The sequence below is a fragment of the Notolepis coatsorum genome, assembly GCF_963971535.1.
Source record: "Notolepis coatsorum genome assembly, chromosome: 12".
NCBI classification, from domain to species: Eukaryota; Metazoa; Chordata; class Actinopteri; order Aulopiformes; family Paralepididae; genus Notolepis; species Notolepis coatsorum.
Genome location: NC_140176.1, coordinates 48,791,230 through 48,809,872, shown reverse-complemented (window position 1 = coordinate 48,809,872; position 18,643 = coordinate 48,791,230). Strand labels below are relative to the sequence as shown.

Sequence of the window (18,643 nt, the reverse complement as noted above, 5' to 3'; positions counted from 1 at the left end):
TAAAATGTCTCATATTTTATCGAGTATCAGTATATGATGTTCATATCTGAGTCTTGATAATATACACATGGGGAGTCCATGAAAATATACATTTAAAATATTATTTTGGGACAGTGGTGAAAATGGTTCGTTTTGAGCCCTGCGAGCGTCGCATGTCGGTACAATGTTGTGGGGTGAGGCATCGCAGCGGAATGCTGTACTGAATACAGTACGCCTGCTACTCTCCCCCTTGCCTCCCTCCCCTCCCCCTACATCCCCATGCTGGCCTTTGGCACAGTTGGCACTTGCTACATCCCACACACACACACACACACACACACACACACACACACACACACACTACCACCCTTCAATAGTCCCTCTCTTGCGCAAGGTCCATAGGAAAGTGCAGGTCTCCAAGGATGAGATGAAGCCAACAGAAGTGCAGGAGCTTTAAAGATCCCCTCCAGATGTATCTATAACCGTTAGAAATGTTCTATATATTGAATAACCACCAAATTGTTCGATAAACTACTCATGTGGCTCAGCTGCATCTCCACACCTTTACCCTGATTGAGAATGCAAAGTTCTCATGAATATACTAATGAACAAGTGACGAGCACCTGTTGATGTTTACCAGGAATTCCAAGTTAGCTTGCGTTCTTTCTACTTTGGTTTCTGTGTATCCTGTAGTTAAAGGTGTCGAGTACAGAGAAGCTCTCCCTCTCTTCAGGGGAAGAGTGTGGGAAAAAAGTGCTCTGGTGACGAGTTCTGCACAAATAACGATCCGTATAGTCAGTCATGCCTCCAAACCATACAAAACACGTTTTTGAGTGGAAGGGATCTTTAACATCCCATCAAAATGGCATTAAGAATAATGACTGAATATCGTTCTATTATTATTATTTTTTTGATCCACCTTTTCTCCCATTTTTCTATATTTTTTCTCCCATTCCAATTTCGTATCATCCAATTCAACCCTCCCCTGTCACGGACGCTGTTTCTTGCCTCCCACAAGCCGGCTGCAATGTGGACTAAGTCATACATAGCACAAGTCCCCTCCGGTACTTGAGGTAACAGCAGTCGCATCTTTTCACCTGCGCAGCTCGATCTCTCAGTGGCGAGGAGTAACGCGTGGGAGGCTCACGCTGCCCCCGACACTTCCTGATTCTACTGCGCAGGCGCACCAACCGACCTGTAGGAGTCGCTGTCCACAACGCCCAATCCCCACCCATCAGTTTCCCACCCCCTAATACGGCCAATGTGTAATTAGTACGGACGACCAGCTAAACTGAAAGCAAATGTCGAGCGCTGGGCTCGAACTGACGAGCCCAGCGTCTCCAGCATTTCGCGGCGAGCGCCTTGCCCACTATGCCACGCAGCCGCCTGAATATCGTTCTATTATAAGGTTTTTTCCCCTATTAGAACAGCCTGATTTTGCATGAAATATGTAAATAAAGTATGTATCAACTACAGGAAAAAGGTACATAATATTATCTATGTTATAGCGATAAGTAATATATTTACATATTATATAAGTAATATATTTACGTTTCGTATCGCTGAAAGTCCCCCCCCCAAATAACAGTGTGATCGGGAGACAAACTGACAATGCTTGGGGTGGGGTAATAAACAGTGTAAACTATATAATTAACTCTGAATATAAAAATATGAGAAAAATAAACGGTGTAAACCCTTTCGGTTATATTATTGCATGAAAAAGTGCCATTGTTGCAGCCCTTCTACATACAGCACAGTACTAATCTACCTTTCAGTAGTAGGGCGCTAACCTGGAATCTTTAACATCCCATCAAAATGGCATTAAGAATAATGACTGCATATCGTTCTATTATAATGTTTTTTCCCCCTATTACAACAGCCCGATTTTGCATAAAATATGTAAATAAAGTATGTATCAACCACAGGAAAAAGGTACATAATCTATGTTATGTTATAGCGATAAGTAATATATTTACATATTGTATAAGTAATATATTTACGTTTCGTATTTAAGGCCGCTAACCTGGAATTAGCATTTGACATCTTCCTTGACTTTATATTTGCATGTTGTACAGTGGAACTCGATGTCAGAACTTGATTATCTCTGCGTGATTTGTTTAAGCACTTCCTCTAGGGGGGACGGGGGGGGGGGGGGGGACGGGGGGTTGGACGTGTGCTTGTTCAAACCAGGCTGACAGGAATTGCTTTGGCTCGCAAGCAAAGTCATCTTCCTCATGCAAAAATGAATGTTTGAATGGGAAGCGTGTCAGTCGACGTGCAGCGCTTTGGAATGGAGTAATGAGGCGTTAAGAAGTTCAATCAAATGAATGCGAGGGTAACCACTAACCAACATCGTTGGCATTTACAGGTCCTCTGATGTAGCCTGTCTCACGTACTGTAGCTGTGTGTGCGTTACTGTATATGTATGCGTTTTTACGTCTGCACACTCTGCACTTCTCTCTGTAGTTTCCACCTTTGCTCCGAGGCGCCTGGTCTATCCATAACCTGAAAATGCTTGTTGCCGTGCATTTTTTTGGACATAATTATTAGCATTATTACTTAGTAGTGCTCATTTATATTATATATATTCCAATTTAATCCCTTGTATATTGCTAGTTGGATGACAACTTCTTTTCATTGTACTGTTGTTGTGGAATATTTTAAAGGAGCTAAGACAGTGAACTGTAGAAATTCATATAGTAGTTTATTTTCTGTGGCCACAGAAAGTATCCTCAGTTTACAATCAGAGACAAGTGTAACACGAGCGTCTGACCAGAAAAGTGAGAAAGAGCTCTGGTCAGACTTACAATTAAATACACCAGTTTGGAATGACAAATGAAAACAAAGATGGATTTCATATCTGACACAAGATTGATATGCTTAACAATCTGTACCGAAAACAATTACCACCAACCATTGTTGTGTGGCATTAAAGTATCTTGTATCTTGTATCTTGTATGAAACAAAAGACAACAAAGAAAAGGACAAGATGACATATTCTGAAAAATGATCTAAGACAAACTGTCCTGGGCCATGGTCGTTGTTTTAAGAACACTGTTAAGACTGTCGCCCTAGTGTCTGAGAAACTGTATACTAAGTTAACTATATTAACTAGTCAAGACTGTACAGAGAATAATATTATGTATTTAAACAGAGCTATGGACATGCTGTCTGTACACACCAATAGGCCCAGGAAGCTGTACAAATGATGTAATAGGATGAAACATATAATATTTTCCATAACACTGTACTTGTGCCATATGGTGACACAATACATTTGAATCTAATCTTTGTGGACATTGTGCCACGGTAGGACATCTCCCGTCCAGTATTCACAAGATACCCTAACCCTGGCATGATATACGTCATACGTTGTAGTCTGTGCAGGTTTTGGTGGAGCCAAACACACAGTCCACACTGCACTGCTTTGTCTGCACTGTGGAGTGGATTTCAGTTATTCCCGGTCAGCTTGTACAGGACAGGAGCTCGAACCCCATTGACTTTGCATTGGAGCTAGTACGAGGAACAAGCATGGATTGAGGAAAGGACTCTTACCGATCAACACCATGATTGATGAGACATAGGGCTAGGGTTCCAAAAATCTCAACTAATCCCTTTTTTAATGCATGTGGTTGTGTCCTTTATTTGTCATGGGCAACCCAAATTTGCTCTTGGTATTCTGAACATAGTCATGTATAAAACGTTTCACCTGTTGTTGGATCTGCAGTACTGATACCACAATCTGTATCGGTCAGTGGTGAAGGGGAGGACATTGGTATCGATCTTAAAATAAAATAAAAACACATCTGTGCATCCCTAACACAGGTGTATATATATAAGCACTCGTTTGTGCACACACACACACACACACACACACACACACACACACACACACACACACACACACACACACACACACACTCACACTCACACACAGTAGGCTTTTCCTTCCTCTGCCACCCTCCTCCAGAAAAGCCTCTATCTCTCACAGGCATTGAGCTGAATCATACTCTCTGCCGTGCAAGAGGTGCACTTGCTGAGACACAAACCTGCTGAACCCCAATCTCAGCTTCCCTCCCTCACACAGTCTCTCTCTCTTTCTCTCTGTCCTCTCTCTCTTACTCCCTCTTTCTCGCTATCTGTCCCTCCCCCCGCATTGTCTCCGTCTCCTCTCCCTCCCTCCCTCCCTCCCTCCCTCCCTCCCTCCCTCCCTCCCTCCCTCCCTCCCTCCCTCCCTCCCTCCCTCCCTTCCTCCCGCTTTCTCTTTCTCTCTCTGTCTCCTGTCTTTCTTCCTTTCTCTCTTCCTCCATCCCTCTTTCTCTCCATCTCCTCTTTCCCTCCCTCCTGCTTTCTCTCTCCGTCTCCTCTCTCTTCCTTTTTCTCTCTCTTCCTTTTTCTCTCTCTTCCTTTCTCTCTCTCCCTCCCTCCTTTCTATCTCCATCTCCTCTCTCTCTCCCTCTCTCTCTCTCTCCCTCTCCCTCTCCCTCTCCCTCTCTCTCTCTCTCTCTCCCTCTCCCTCTCCCTCTCTCCCTCTCCCTCTCCCTCTCCCTCTCTCTCTCCCTCTCCCTCTCTCTGCAATAACAATGTCTCGGCTCAGAGGTAGCCCTGCGTCGTCAGGTTCCACAGGGCGTTGCGATGAGTCTTCTGTTGAGCAGCGTAGAAGAGAATCGTGAGAGAGAGAACATTTTAAAGTGATTGAGCAGATAAATATCCGCTCTCAGCCCCCCTCGCCCTCGCTCTGGCACGGTGCTGCGGCCACACCGGACAGAAACGACTTGGCGCCGTGCCCATGCCGAGGACAGCGGACGGGGACCTTGAAAAGGACTTTTCCTGCTTTTGTCAAGGAACGTGTGTGTGTGTGTGTGTGTGTGTGTGTGTGTGTGTGTGTGTGTGTGTGTGTGTGTGTGTGTGTGTGTGTGTGTGTGTGTGTGTGTGTGTGTGTGTGTGTGTGTGTGTGTGTGTGTGTGTGTGTGTGTGTGTGTGTGTGTGTGTGTGTGTGTGTGTGTGTGTGTGTGTGTGTGTGTGTGTGTGTGTGTGTTAATCCACAAACCTCCCAGGATACTTGGATCCCAGAGGCCTGTGTATTGATATGTAAATGTGGGCTATGTAAAATTTGCAATAGAAATACCTAATCTATTACCCGCTCACATCAAACCGAAACAATGTAAAGGAAGTGCAGTACCAAGGGGGGTCTCTTCTGCCTAGAGGTCGCCATTTGATGGCATTACAAGAATAAAACGAACCTTCTTACTGTATTTTCCTATTATGTACCTTACTACTATACTTATACTACTACCTATCATGCTAATATGTCTATACTACTATGCACTCAGTGTATAACACTCAAGTTCAACACTATTTGACGAACAATGCCACTGACCCTTAGCTGCCAGAGATGACTTGTTGTTCACAATTTGTAAGTTGCTTTGGATAAAAGCGTCCGCTAAATGTAAATGACAGATTCTTCCTTTTAATGAACGATACACACTAATAAAAGATGATCATCTCGCTCTCTCGCTCTCTCGCTCTCTCGCTCTCTCGCTCTCTCTCTCTCTCTCTCTCTCGCTCGCTCGCTCCCCGGACACCTTCCCTCTCTCCTGCCCTCTTATCCTCACAAGGTTTCAGCATGCCCAGATTAAAATGTCACCAGGATTGTTTTGGATCAGATTCCTCCTCGTGTGACTTTCCCATCAAAGAAAAGTCCTCGTCTGGCAAGGAAGAAGAACTAGACTTAGTGTGTCTAACTCGTAATGTAATTTCCATGAGCAATAGAAGACCACGGGTGGAATGATTTTCACTCGATGTCCGCCAACTGGCAAAGGAAGTGTTTTCCTAGATTAGCTTGTGTGTCCTTAGAGTGAGCTTAGCTCCTTATGCTATAGCCCGTAGGGACTTTGTCACTGATGCGGGAGCTTACATGTCGCTGACTACCGAACACAAACAAGATTTTTGTATATAATAAATCTTACACAATGTGCAGTCAGGTCATACATATGTGAAAGGGTTTTTCTTCACCAGGGAAATCATTCTTCTGTCATCCACATTCCGGGTCTTTTGGTGTCGCCGAGCTCACCGGTGCGTTCGTTGGTTGTGTACCAAACAGTTGGTAGCCTAATGATGGCTTGCTTCACTGATAGTGACAGCTCTTTGGATCTCATATTGAGAGTTGACAGCAACAGATTCCAAATGCAAATACCACAGCTGAGCAGCCAATGGTCCAATTACTTTTGGTCCTTTAAAAACTTGAGGGCACATATAGAATTTGTTGTCATTCCTACATCGTTCACCTGATTTAGATGTAAATACCCTCAAATTAAAACTGAAAGTCTGTACTTAAAGCACATCTTGCTTCATTTCAAATCCCTTGTGATGGTGTACAGAGCCAGAATTATGTCAATTGTGTTGATGTCAAATATCTATGGACTGAGTGATCGTATGTCGGAGGAAACGCTGACACGTGTGACGGACCTGTCGGTGACCTGACTCCTGCATCTGCTCCCCAGGCTCCATGCTGGACGTGATCAAGCACATCATCTCTCGAGGCGAACACAAGACGGGCGTCCTGGACGAGGCCAGTATAGCCACCATGTTGAAGGAGGTGCTGGAGGGACTGGAGTATCTACACAAGAACGGACAGATACACAGGTAACACGGCGTCGCGACTGTCAGTAGGGTTGGTGAGATACATATGACCCAAATATCTTATAGCCATATTCTATTTATTAATTTGTTACAGTTAGTGTAGGGCTGCTCGATTATGGCAAAAATCATAATCACGATAATTTTTTATTAATATTGAAATCACGATTATTAAACATGATCACTCATTGATTTGAGAACATCATATCATTTTCGTCTCAACCAAAAGCTGCCTTTCTCATCTTCTCCCAAGTTACCAAAGATGTTTCAAAATAACTGGAGAAACTCGCCGTAGCTCCTTCCTCCCTCTCAACACGAGCTTGTTTGGGATGGGGGGGGGGGGGGGGGGGGGGGGGGCACTGCTTTGAAGGAAGGGTGCGCTGCATTTAGAACACAAGACAAAATGAGAGCAACACGGCATGCGGCACAATTATGGTTTTATCTTGATTATCTTGCTTTCATGATCGTGGGTCGTCAAAATGGTAATTGAAATTGAAACTCAATTAATCCCTCAACCCTAGTATACAGTAGAAGAACCCCCCCCCCCAGTACAAATCACAATTTCATGTGACGTTTTTTCAATATTATATATATATATATATATATATATATATATATATATATATATATATATATATAAATTATGTGATTGGTGCAGCTGCCATTCAAAATGCTCATCTAATCCCCTGATTCTTAATGACAAAAGCTGCAATGTGAATGTTTCTGCATATCCTTACAGCCACCAAGGAAACTATAAAAGAAGGAAGGGTCACTGTGTAGCACGTGAACGCACCTTGGTGCCATGTGTGGAAACTTTAATTTCGACCAACATTGAGTTGAATGGGATCGTTATCTCCTCGTTGATGTCATTTAAACAGGTTATTAACTCAGATGTCAGAACCATCTGCAATGTGTTGCATTGTTAACTAGCTAACATTTGATATATTGGTTGATGTATATTTCCTCAGATAGCTTGTATATTTTGCTTATCCATGCATCTCCCATAGTCTTCAATAGAACTGACACCGAAGTCTGGCACCAAGCAGAGCTTAGAACGGCACGCTGGTATTCTGACGTGATGACCCTTCCTTCTTTTATAGTTTCCTTGACAGTCCCATCCCTCCATCCCCTCAAAAGGTATTGTAAAAAGGCGTAGCTTTGCTTTGGTCTGTGACAGGCAGCGTACCTTATACGCTCAACTCAACTGCAGACTTCCATAAACCTGACCTGACACCATGGGTTTTTACCGCCAGCTTGTGGCGAGCGCTGACAGACGAACGTGGAAACCTTTTTATTTCCTTCATCACCTCACCTTGAAAGCACCAGCTGTCTATGTTCCTCTGTGGCCCCTACAAGGACCTTGTCTTATGCTATTTGTCTCAAGTCACTACTCCAAGAAATCTGATCTGTGGATTCACGGTCATCGCTCAGACGAGGGACGATGAGTAGAGGGGAATGGGATTCTTACATTTACTGTCAGCCCCCGTCCACTCCTAAAGGTTAGGGACGTCATTGGAATCTGTGTTGGGGACATTGATGGACTAGTCCAGTGATCCAAGAGAGGGGGATTGTTATCCGTCTGTGAACTACCTCTGTAGAACATAATGTGTGATGGCCATCCATCCATCCATGCACCCGCCTCGTCTAGCTTATATGATACAAGCCTTGTTGGCCGATAAATACTTGATACAGGGATGAGCTCAGGAGGTACATCAGTCATTTTAATTGTAAGATCTTGTTTCATTTTGATACCATGTCTTAACTGGATTATCTAAACCGATATCGTTACCCCCTAACCCCCCAAAGAAATGTCTTCATGAATATGGAATATATGTATATATTTGCATATTGCCCGGGCCCTAATTGGATAACTTCACAACAACGCTGAGTCAGCATAAAAATATTCCAGCGCAATATAACCTATTCGGGTCTCGAGACATTTCGGAGTAATTTAATTTAATATGTATTAGTAGTCGTTACAGGGGGGTGGGGGCAGAATATGTCAAGGACAGATTTGCATGCATCAGGAAAGCACAGCTAGAGAGGCTCTCCTCCAGGCCGCCTAGGCACCGAGCTACGTTCCTGTTCTCAAGCTGCTAATTGGGCCCAGTCTACCGCTGGCCTTTCAAACCATGCCCTGCATTCATCTCCCTCTGTTTCGCACGTCTCCGCTTTTCATCACCGTTACACACAGATAGGCGTGCGTGTGCGTGTGCGTGTGCGTGTGCGTGTGTGTGTGTGTGTGTGTGTGTGTGTGTGTGTGTGTGTGTGTGTGTGTGTGTGTGTGTGTGTGTGTGTGTGTGTGTGTGTGTGTGTGTGTGTGTGTGTGTGTGTGTGTGTGTGTGTGTGAGAATAATGCATGGTGAAGTACTCTGCAGCGCTCGGAGTTGCATGCCAATGAGAGAGAGAAAGAGAGAGAGACTTGTTCCCTCTAATCTACCTGGGATCTGAGTGAAGAATGGCCACATTAGGCACTGGGCCACTGGGGAATATACTGCTCAGAGCATCTATGGCAGTATGGATAGAAGTGACACGTTGTTATCCAGCCTATTAAGCTCACTGGAGATGGAAGATCCCTCTCATCATTTAACCAGCCTATATCCCTTTAGACTAAAACAAGGACACGCGTTGTATCGCAGGTGTCAAAGTCCAGTATCCATAGCATTCCATTACATCGTCGTTCAAGGTTCCCGATTCGAGTCCGGCTCCTCTGCTGTGTGTCGAAGTGTCCAATGTCCAATGAGCAGGTTGGCACCTTGCCTGGTTGCCTCCGCCGTCATGGTGTGAACGTGTGAGTGAATGGGTGAATGAGGCATGCGTTGTAAAGCCCCTTGGATAAAAGCTGCTATATACATGTAAATGCAGTCCATTTACTAGTTTATTTACTTATTACAGTAAATCGCGACCATGGACAGATGAGCTGTGTTCATGGCTTTGTGCCATATTTGTAAGAAAGGTATGACGCGTGATGAGAATATTTTATTAGTTGGTGCCAGAGTAAAGGAAATGTTTTATTAGTTGGTGCCAGAGTAAAGGACATGTTTTATTAGTTGCTGCCAGAGTAAAGGAAATTTTTCATTAGTTGGTGCCAGAGGAAATGTTTCATTAGTTGGTGCCAGAGGAAATGTTTCATTAGTTGGTGCCAGAATAAAGGAAATGTTTCATTAGTTGGTGCTAGAGGACATTTTTATTAGTTTGTCCAGAGGAAATGTAAATTCTCTTCCTCAGTGAAACATGTGCCCATCTCTGCGTACTGTTCCAACGAGACACTAGGGAATGACTGAACAGATTGTCTTATCAACTGCAGCCGTCCAAGCTTTGAGGTGTGGCTGGCTTCTGAGGAGCAATTTGACAGAATCCAAAATATTTTTTAAAATAGTCTCTCATAGACAGCCACGTTGGCTCCCGCAATTTCCAAATGCTTCCGCCTACCGTCTGTAAATCAGCAGCTCTGGAAGTGAGTAGTAAATAAGGAGGATATCCGGTCATTTCTTCACTTCCGTATCCCCTGTTTGGTCACTTAAATAACTCTTACTGGAAAAGAGATTAATCTAAGCCTAGCTAGCTAGCTCTGCGCAGAAATGGAAACTGAAAGATTTATTTTTTTATTGATGTCAAGTCAAGTGTTCCTTTGTTAATCCTCTTGGGGGAAATGCAGGTCTCATAGCAGCATGGGGGAGGGGAGACTGGAGGTACAGGCAGAAAATATGGTAATATGGAAAATGATAATAATAATAATAATAATAATAATAATAATAATAATAATAATAATAATAATAATAATAATAATAATAATAATAATAATAATAATAATAATAATAATAATAATAATAATAATAATAGAGTAGAACATAGTAATAATAGTGGTCGAATACCTGGTTGAATACCTTCCGGTCTGAAGAGCTTTGCCGGTAGAAGACGACGGGCTGAATTACAGGCGGTCTCTGGAGCATTAGAAGATTGTGGAAGTGATAGGCCGGCGTGAGAGACTATATTTACAACAGCCACCAGGTTTCACAGCGCGACAGACTCACACGCTACAGTGACGACACGTTTGCATGCGTCGCACCTGTACAGCACAACGGCAGCAGTGGACAAGACCGTAAGCAGATGATTGTGGACTTCAGGAGGTCGGGGGTCAAGGACTACAGCCCCCTCAGCATCGACGGGGCACCGGTTGAGAGAGTCAACAGCTTCAAGTACCTCGGAGCCCACATATCCGAGGACTTGAAATGGACCATACACATTAACAGTGTGGTGAAGAAGGCACGACAACGCCTCTACTTCCTCAGGCGCCTAAGGAAGTTCCAAGTCAGCCAGAAGATCCTTAAGAACTTCTACTCATGTACAATAGAGAGCATCTTGACCGGCAACATCACCTCCTGGTTTGGGAATAGCACTGCAAAAGACCAAAGCAGACTACAAAGAGTGACACGTTCAGCCGAACGCACAATCGGAGGGGGGCTCCCCACCCTCCAGAACATTTACTACAAGCGTTGCAAGGGGAAGGCTAAGAGAATTATTAAGGACTCGAGCCACCCGAACAACTGCCTCTTTGAACTGCTGCCGTCAGGCAAGCGATACAGGAGTCTCAAGGCGAGCACAGAAAGACTCAGAAGTAGCTTCTATCCCCAGGCCATCAGGCTGCTAAACGAACAATGAATGAACACTACACAACAACAACCACCAAACACACATAGCACACACATCCACACGCACACACTCACTTTAAACAAACACACTGTAGCACCCACTACACACACTTTATAGCACACACCCACTTTAAACAAACACACCGTAGCACCCACTCCCCACACTTTATATTTATGGATGAAGGATTGCACTACAACTCGTACACCTTACTGTAAATTGTACCTAAAATTGTACCTCATCCCATTTCTGCTTTGCACTAGATAGTACTGTACATTAGTACACTGCATAGTTGTGTATTGTATATTATATGGTAACTCAGAACATTGTACATATGTCTATACCGAACAACTGTGACCTCATTTTCTTCTTCTAAATTCATGCTATATTATGTTATTATGTTATTTGATACTATCTTGTCTAGCACAGTCTCTGGAGCGTAACAGTAAGAAGCATTTTGTATGAAAGTATTCTGTACTTCTGTATGACAACTATTAAAGAACTTGAACTTGAACTTGAGCATCGCTCTCCAATCCGTTTTTTTTTGTGGCTGTAGAGTCTGATGTCGAGTGTCCAGTGGTGTGTTGGACCAGACTGTTGTGCAGAATAGAGACGTTGAATCAGAAGCAGCCTATATGTGAGGCAAGCCCACGGCGCTGACTGTGTTGACATACCGAGAGGAGAGGCCTCTGATGTGGTGGAAGAGGCCTCTTCTGTGGCTGAAGTCATGATCATTTGATCAGTATCTATGGTGATGTAACTGTGTGTGTGTGTGTGTGTGTTCCTGTGTAAGCTAGATCATATGATTGGGAGCCTCAGGGAAGGGGGGGGGGTTTAGGAGAGAGGGAGGGAGTGTCACATGATACATCCCACAGCAAAATGCAATTAGAGTTCAGGGGCCATGGCCATGTGGGCTCGCCTAGAGACATTTACCACAAGACAGCGAACTTCTCCACCTTTTCAATTGACGGCAGCTTGAGAGAGAGGGAGGGAGGGAGAGAGAGAGATTCAAAGACAACACTTTTTAGTATGGACCATCCTCCAGGTAGGCTCCAGGTTAGTCTGGATCAGCGCCATGGGACTGTGGGTATAAACATGCCATTGGCCGATATTTCAGTGGGAATTCTCGTCCCCTTCCGCTATCTGCGACACAAGACTCCTACGCTCTGCATCTTCTGGCCGCCTCAGACCCACTCATATACGAGGTCCTGGGCGGGTCATCAAAGAGAAGCCGGCTGTTCTCGGTCCTCGATCCACAATGATGGAACGAACTTCCCACCACAGTCAGGACAGCTGAATTTTCAGCTGTCGACTGAACACACTTCTTCAATCAATATCTTAAAAAAAAAAAAAAATACTAACCCTCGTACTGTCTTTTTCTATTATGCACTTTACTACTAAGGAATCTACCTTGCCTATATTACTACCTACTATGCTAGTATGTCTATACTACTATGCACTCAAGACTGTAGCATTCATGTTTGACACGTTTGAACAATGTCTCGGCCATACCCTTCCTGCTGACTTGTTGTACAGAACTTGTAAGTCGCTTTGATTAAAGGTGTCAGATAAATTACTAAATGTAAATGTATTTTGCAAGGGCACCATTGCTGCATCCTGAGGGGACAAGGTTGCTTCCTTGACAACAATGTGGAAACTGTACAACGCTGCGACCAGGATAGTGTTGAAGTGAATGAAACATTTGGAACGCTGGTCCCAGGCACTGATCCAGTACTTTCCCCTCTGTGGCTAAACCTTCGATATATATATAAGAACGATTGATGTTCCAGTAAATCCCCCCCCCCAACCAGGAAGGATTCAAAGATTCATGACTTTATTGCCATATCACTCAGAGATTGTCACATCTCTTGTCTCTCTCTCACCCTTTGAGTTTAGTGGCACCGCAGGCGATCGGTTGAAGAAATTCAGACGTCCCGGAACGCTCTATTCCTAAATGGCAATTGGTTTTGCGAGACCTTTCTTTCTTCTTCGCTGGAACAGAGGCTAAAAGGACTGTGAAGAAAGGCTTTCCGGGCACAGCGAGACTGGCGAGATAATTATCTCATATTCAAATTATTCAGCTTCTACCCCCCGATCGAGTAAAGTATCCTCGTTAAAAAACATACCAGGCTACCGGACCCATTTTGGGTCCCAACCCACAGTTTGAGAAACACTGCCTCGGAGCAGATAGCTAGATTGCGGTGAGCTCATCGCTTAGGAGATAAAACCAGTTTTCGTCTCTGGAAAAGCCAGCAGCCTCCCGGGAGCACTAAGGAAGGCTGTGAGCCTGCAAATGACTTCATATCTGCTATAGTGATGATGTAGTAAAAGGCTATGATGACACTTCTGGGAGCGGACAATGATTCTACTGTGGAAGGAGAGGAGATGGGAAATAAAGAGGAGAGGAATCAAACCCAAAAAGGAGGGAATGGAACTCAAAGAGGAACGGAGCGAGGAGTCGGATCGGAGGATCGAGAGCAAAGATCATCATTTATACGAAGGAGGAAAGACGTGATTGGAGGAACAAGAGGAAGGAGGGGTTACGCCCACTGCTGAAGTTCCCCCAAGCTGCTCTCAGTCGCCAACAGTGTGAGACTTGTGGTTTGAGCCAGGCAGCTCCCAGGTGTGAATGTGTGAGCGTGAAGTGGGGCGCTGCGCTGAAAAAGTTCATTCATTTGTTTTTGTCATATATGTAGTCACTCCATTCAATGTTGGTTTCATTTAGTTATACTTGACAACCTATTGCCACATCCATTTTTGTAAAATGTTTTTTTTTTTTGTATTATGGGATGGGAAATATGTGTGCACTATAGATTTTTTTCATGCATGTGAAGAATGCACGCGCGTGAAGCACAAATCATACCCATGACTATTTCCATTTAACCATACAGTACTTTTTTTCATTAGCCATAATCCTCTCGACATGTCATTACACAAACGCGCACATCACAGAAAAATTATTGCATATTAATTAACGTTATATAATGTTAGTTGTTAGACTGCAAAAGTGTGTGTGGGTGGGCGGGCCGTCCCATTGTCTCTTTAGATTGAATTCAAATGTATTGTTATTGTAACTGAGGGGTACAATTCCCTGACTGTATTGATAAGTATGGTATCATTAAACCACTACCGCTTTATGTACTTTAATTACTGGCCATACAGTACATGATATCTAAATATAATGAACACTTCCCACAATGAACCGGTTCTAAACAAAGTTGTCTTTAAGTATTTATTGCAGCAAAAGGTACATAATACTTCTCTATTATACTTTGAATGCACTTGTAAGACAAAGGAATGTGCGTAGGCAAATCAACAATGAATGTCCATTCTCTGGTTACGCAGGAGGTAATTATACAACCTGAATCTTAGGGAATTATATCTATGGTACACTAGTAATATATAGCGGGAGATACTGGAAGGGTCCCCCTGGTTGTAAGCCAGCAGGGGTAGAAGATCTGTCGGTAGTAGAGAGTCTGGTCAACGATGACTAAGGAGACTCCAAGTACAGGAGACGGTGCAATAGCCTCTTGATCCACAGACGAATACAGCTGTTCTCCGTAGACTGTAGCTCCACAGTGAAGAAAGCTAGCCGGCCTCAGGCTCTCTGAGGCGCCGACTCGACTTGGCTCCTCGCGGGGTAAATCCAACACGTGCAGGCGTCGGCGATTCTCCGCTCCATAAATCACAGGACCAAAGCAAATATATTCCAGCCGCAAAGGGCTATGTAGTCGTCGGGTAGATTAATCCAGTGTACATGTCCACACGGTTCTCGTCTAGGTCTCCTCGGGTGAAAGCGCCATGAAAGCAGCCCAGCCTGGATAAGAACGCTAATACGAGGAAGCGTTGGGGATGCTGGTCACTGTAGAACTTTAGCCGCACGATACACTATACACAAATAGACTATTATTGACTTAATAGAAATATGTCGCACTCGACGGTATAGCGCCAAACTCTGACAATTCAGTTATTAATTCGCACGCGGTCTCAATGCTCTATTCTGGGGCCAAACAGGCCATACTTCACCGCACGTTGTATCGTGGGTGAGGCTTCAACTTATTGGGTAACTCTTGACTTCTGACTAAGTAAGACTAAGACTAAGTGCTTCTGTATTCACCTGCGCCGTATTTATACGCACGGTGAACAAACTAGTGCCAATCTCATTTCTGTCGCGTATCCCTGGGCAAGGCCGGGCATGCACAGACATGTCTTGACGGTGACTTTGAACCTGACTCCGGAGGCGCGGCTCTGGCGCCTGTGGACCGCTGTCCAATAGGAGAATGAAATATTATGGTCTGTAGTAGGCTAAAGGGATATTCCGTGTATATGTACAAGGAATATACAAGGGATATCAAACGATATACAAATACTATGCAATATATATCAATCAATAAATATATATATTCGGTTTAATCTGATCCTTTGTAACAGTTATTATACAGCACAAGTACAGTACAACGAAAATAAGTTTGGCATCCAACCAGAGTGCAAATGTAACGGTAAAGTGCAATAGTAATAGTGCTAAAAAGAGCACGTACAGAGTTGTAGTATTAATTTGTACAGTTATACAGGTATAGACAGTTTGGTAGTAGTCATACTGGCCAGCAGTGTAACTAGTAAGAGTAGGTAAGGGATATGTACAGTATATAGATATATATATTTTTTTAAATATAAAGTTTGCCAATAGGGATGTATCAGTAGTATTGGCAGTGGTAGTAGTCGTAATAGTAATCTACTATATATTTTTATTTTCTAAAAAATAAACCAGTTCAACACAGGTAACCACTTTTGCTTCATTTCTTTGATGGCTCAAATGTAGTCCAGTGGTTCCCAAACCTCTCCTCGAGACACCCCAGCCGTTCCATGTATTTGTTAAATTCCACCACCAGCAGACCTGATTCAACTAATAAAGGGCTAGTTAAGTTGAATCAGGTGTGCTGGTGGTGGAATTTAACAAATACATTGAATGGCTGGGGTGCTTCGAGGAGAGGATTGGGAAGCACTAGTCTAGTCGATTTTGTGTTTTGAGCACAAAGTTCATCATAGATCTAGCCTCTTTATTTTGCTCTCAAAGTGCACCAGATTGATGCATTTAACTTTAAAATGTACAAAAAAATCCCCGGGGCCCCCCTAGAGGGTCGGAGGTTCACCCCCCCCATAGTCTCTGAAAATCCTGTGGGAAACACTGGATATAGTATATATACGGTAAGACTAAATATATATATATATATATATATATATATATATATATATATATATATATATATATATATATATATATATATATATATATACACACAGTATATACCGCATTATTGTACATGCTATAATACAGAGTTATGTGGGTTATCTGCAGGAGTATAAGTAGGTATATAGAAGGATTATTTGCTTATATGAAGGAGAATCCAACATTAAACTCATTTACCAGATTGAGGCATAACTGATGAATAATCTCTATGTGGCCAAAGTGATCTCTGCTCAGAAACATCAGCTGTGGAAAATGCTAATTTTGGTAGAGCCAGATGATGTCATAATGACTCTTAGCTCCGCCCTGCTCCGTTTCACAGGACTACAACAATGGAATTAACCTCATTCATCTTTTAAATCAGATTATTTCTCTCTCTCTATCTCTCTATCTCTATCTCTCTCTCTCTCTCACTCGCTCGCGCCACAATCGCCAGATAACGGAGTAACCAAATCAGCTCCATGCTCATCCTCTCCACTCCCTTATGTGTGTTCAATCAAAACCGGTTGCCAGATTCAACAACAGTTGAACAGTGACAAGATCCTCAAACATTCTTTTCAAGTGAAGTGGAAGTTAATTATGTAACCCTAGTTGTCTGACCCCTGCCCTTTTTCACCATGTAAAGCCGGAAGCTGGAGCATGTGCAGTAGTTTAGGAGCTATATCTCTTGCCTGACGACTTGTACAGAGCTGGCTGTGAGCTCATTTTACTCTCTAGTAAAGCAACCTTTTCTAAAAATACAAGAGACACAGCGCATAATTCCCCTTAACACATTTTCAGTGGTGGAAAGTAACTTAAGTATTTTTACTCAAGTAATCTCTAGCTACTTTTACTTTACGTGAGTATTTTCATTTTAGGGAACTTTATACTTTTACTCCACTACATGTCATAGGAAATATTGTACTTTTTACTCCACTACATTTATCTGAACCCATCAGTTACTAGTTACTTTGAAGAAAACGATTTTGCAGAGAAAACATGGCATAATGTATGAAGATTATATACTTCGCATTTGAAGCCTGTCAACTTAAAGAGGACATAATCAGAGCAGCATAACTGGACCACATACCACTTTAACATAGCCTTTAATCAGAGCAGCATAACAGGACCACATACCACTTTAACATAACCTTTAATCAGAGCAGCATAACTGGACCACATACCACTTTAACATAACCTTTAATCAGAGCAGCATAACTGGACCACATACCACTTTAACATAGCCTTTAATCAGAGCAGCATAACTGGACCACATACCTCTTTAACATAACCTTTAATCAGAGCAGCATAACTGGACCACATACCACTTTAACATAGCCTTTAATCAGAGCAGCATAACAGGACCACATACCACTTTAACATAGCCTTTAATCAGAGCAGCATAACAGGACCACATACCACTTTAACATAACCTTTAATCAGAGCAGCATAACTGGACCACATACCACTTTAACATAGCCTTTAATCAGAGCAGCTTAACTGGACCACATACCACTTTAACATAACCTTTAATCAGAGCAGCATAACTGGACCACATACCACTTTAACATAGCCTTTAATCAGAGCAGCATAACTGGACCACATACCTCTTTAACATAACCTTTAATCAGAGCAGCATAACTGGACCACATACCACTTTAACATAGCCTTTAATCAGAGCAGCATAACAGGACCACATACCACTTTAACATAGCCTTTAATCAGAGCAGCATAACAGGACCACATACCACTTTAACATAGCCTTTAATCAGAGCAGCATAACTGGACCACATACCACTTTAACATAGCCTTTAATCAGAGCAGCATAACTGGACCACATACCACTTTAACATAGCCTTTAATCAGAGCAGCATAACAGGACCACATACCACTTTAACATAACCTTTAATCAGAGCAGCATAACTGGACCACATACCACTTTAACATAGCCTTTAATCAGAGCAGCTTAACTGGACCACATACCACTTTAACATAACCTTTAATCAGAGCAGCATAACTGGACCACATACCACTTTAACATAACCTTTAATCAGAGCAGCATAACTGGACCACATACCACTTTAACATAGCCTTTAATCAGAGCAGCATAACTGGACCACATACCACTTTAACATAACCTTTAGAGGTCAG

General features: G+C 43.1%; 1 protein-coding gene across 2 annotated transcripts in view; it reads left to right on the top strand.

The window, feature by feature from the left end:
• Positions 1-18,643, top strand: part of oxsr1b (oxidative stress responsive kinase 1b) — a 198,506-nt gene that overhangs the window by 145,755 nt on the left and 34,108 nt on the right. For both annotated transcript variants that reach the window (XM_084326512.1, XM_084326513.1), the window contains exon 4: positions 6,483-6,624. In XM_084326512.1, the coding sequence (XP_084182638.1) occupies positions 6,483-6,624 (142 nt within the window). The remainder of the gene's footprint in view (positions 1-6,482; positions 6,625-18,643) is intronic.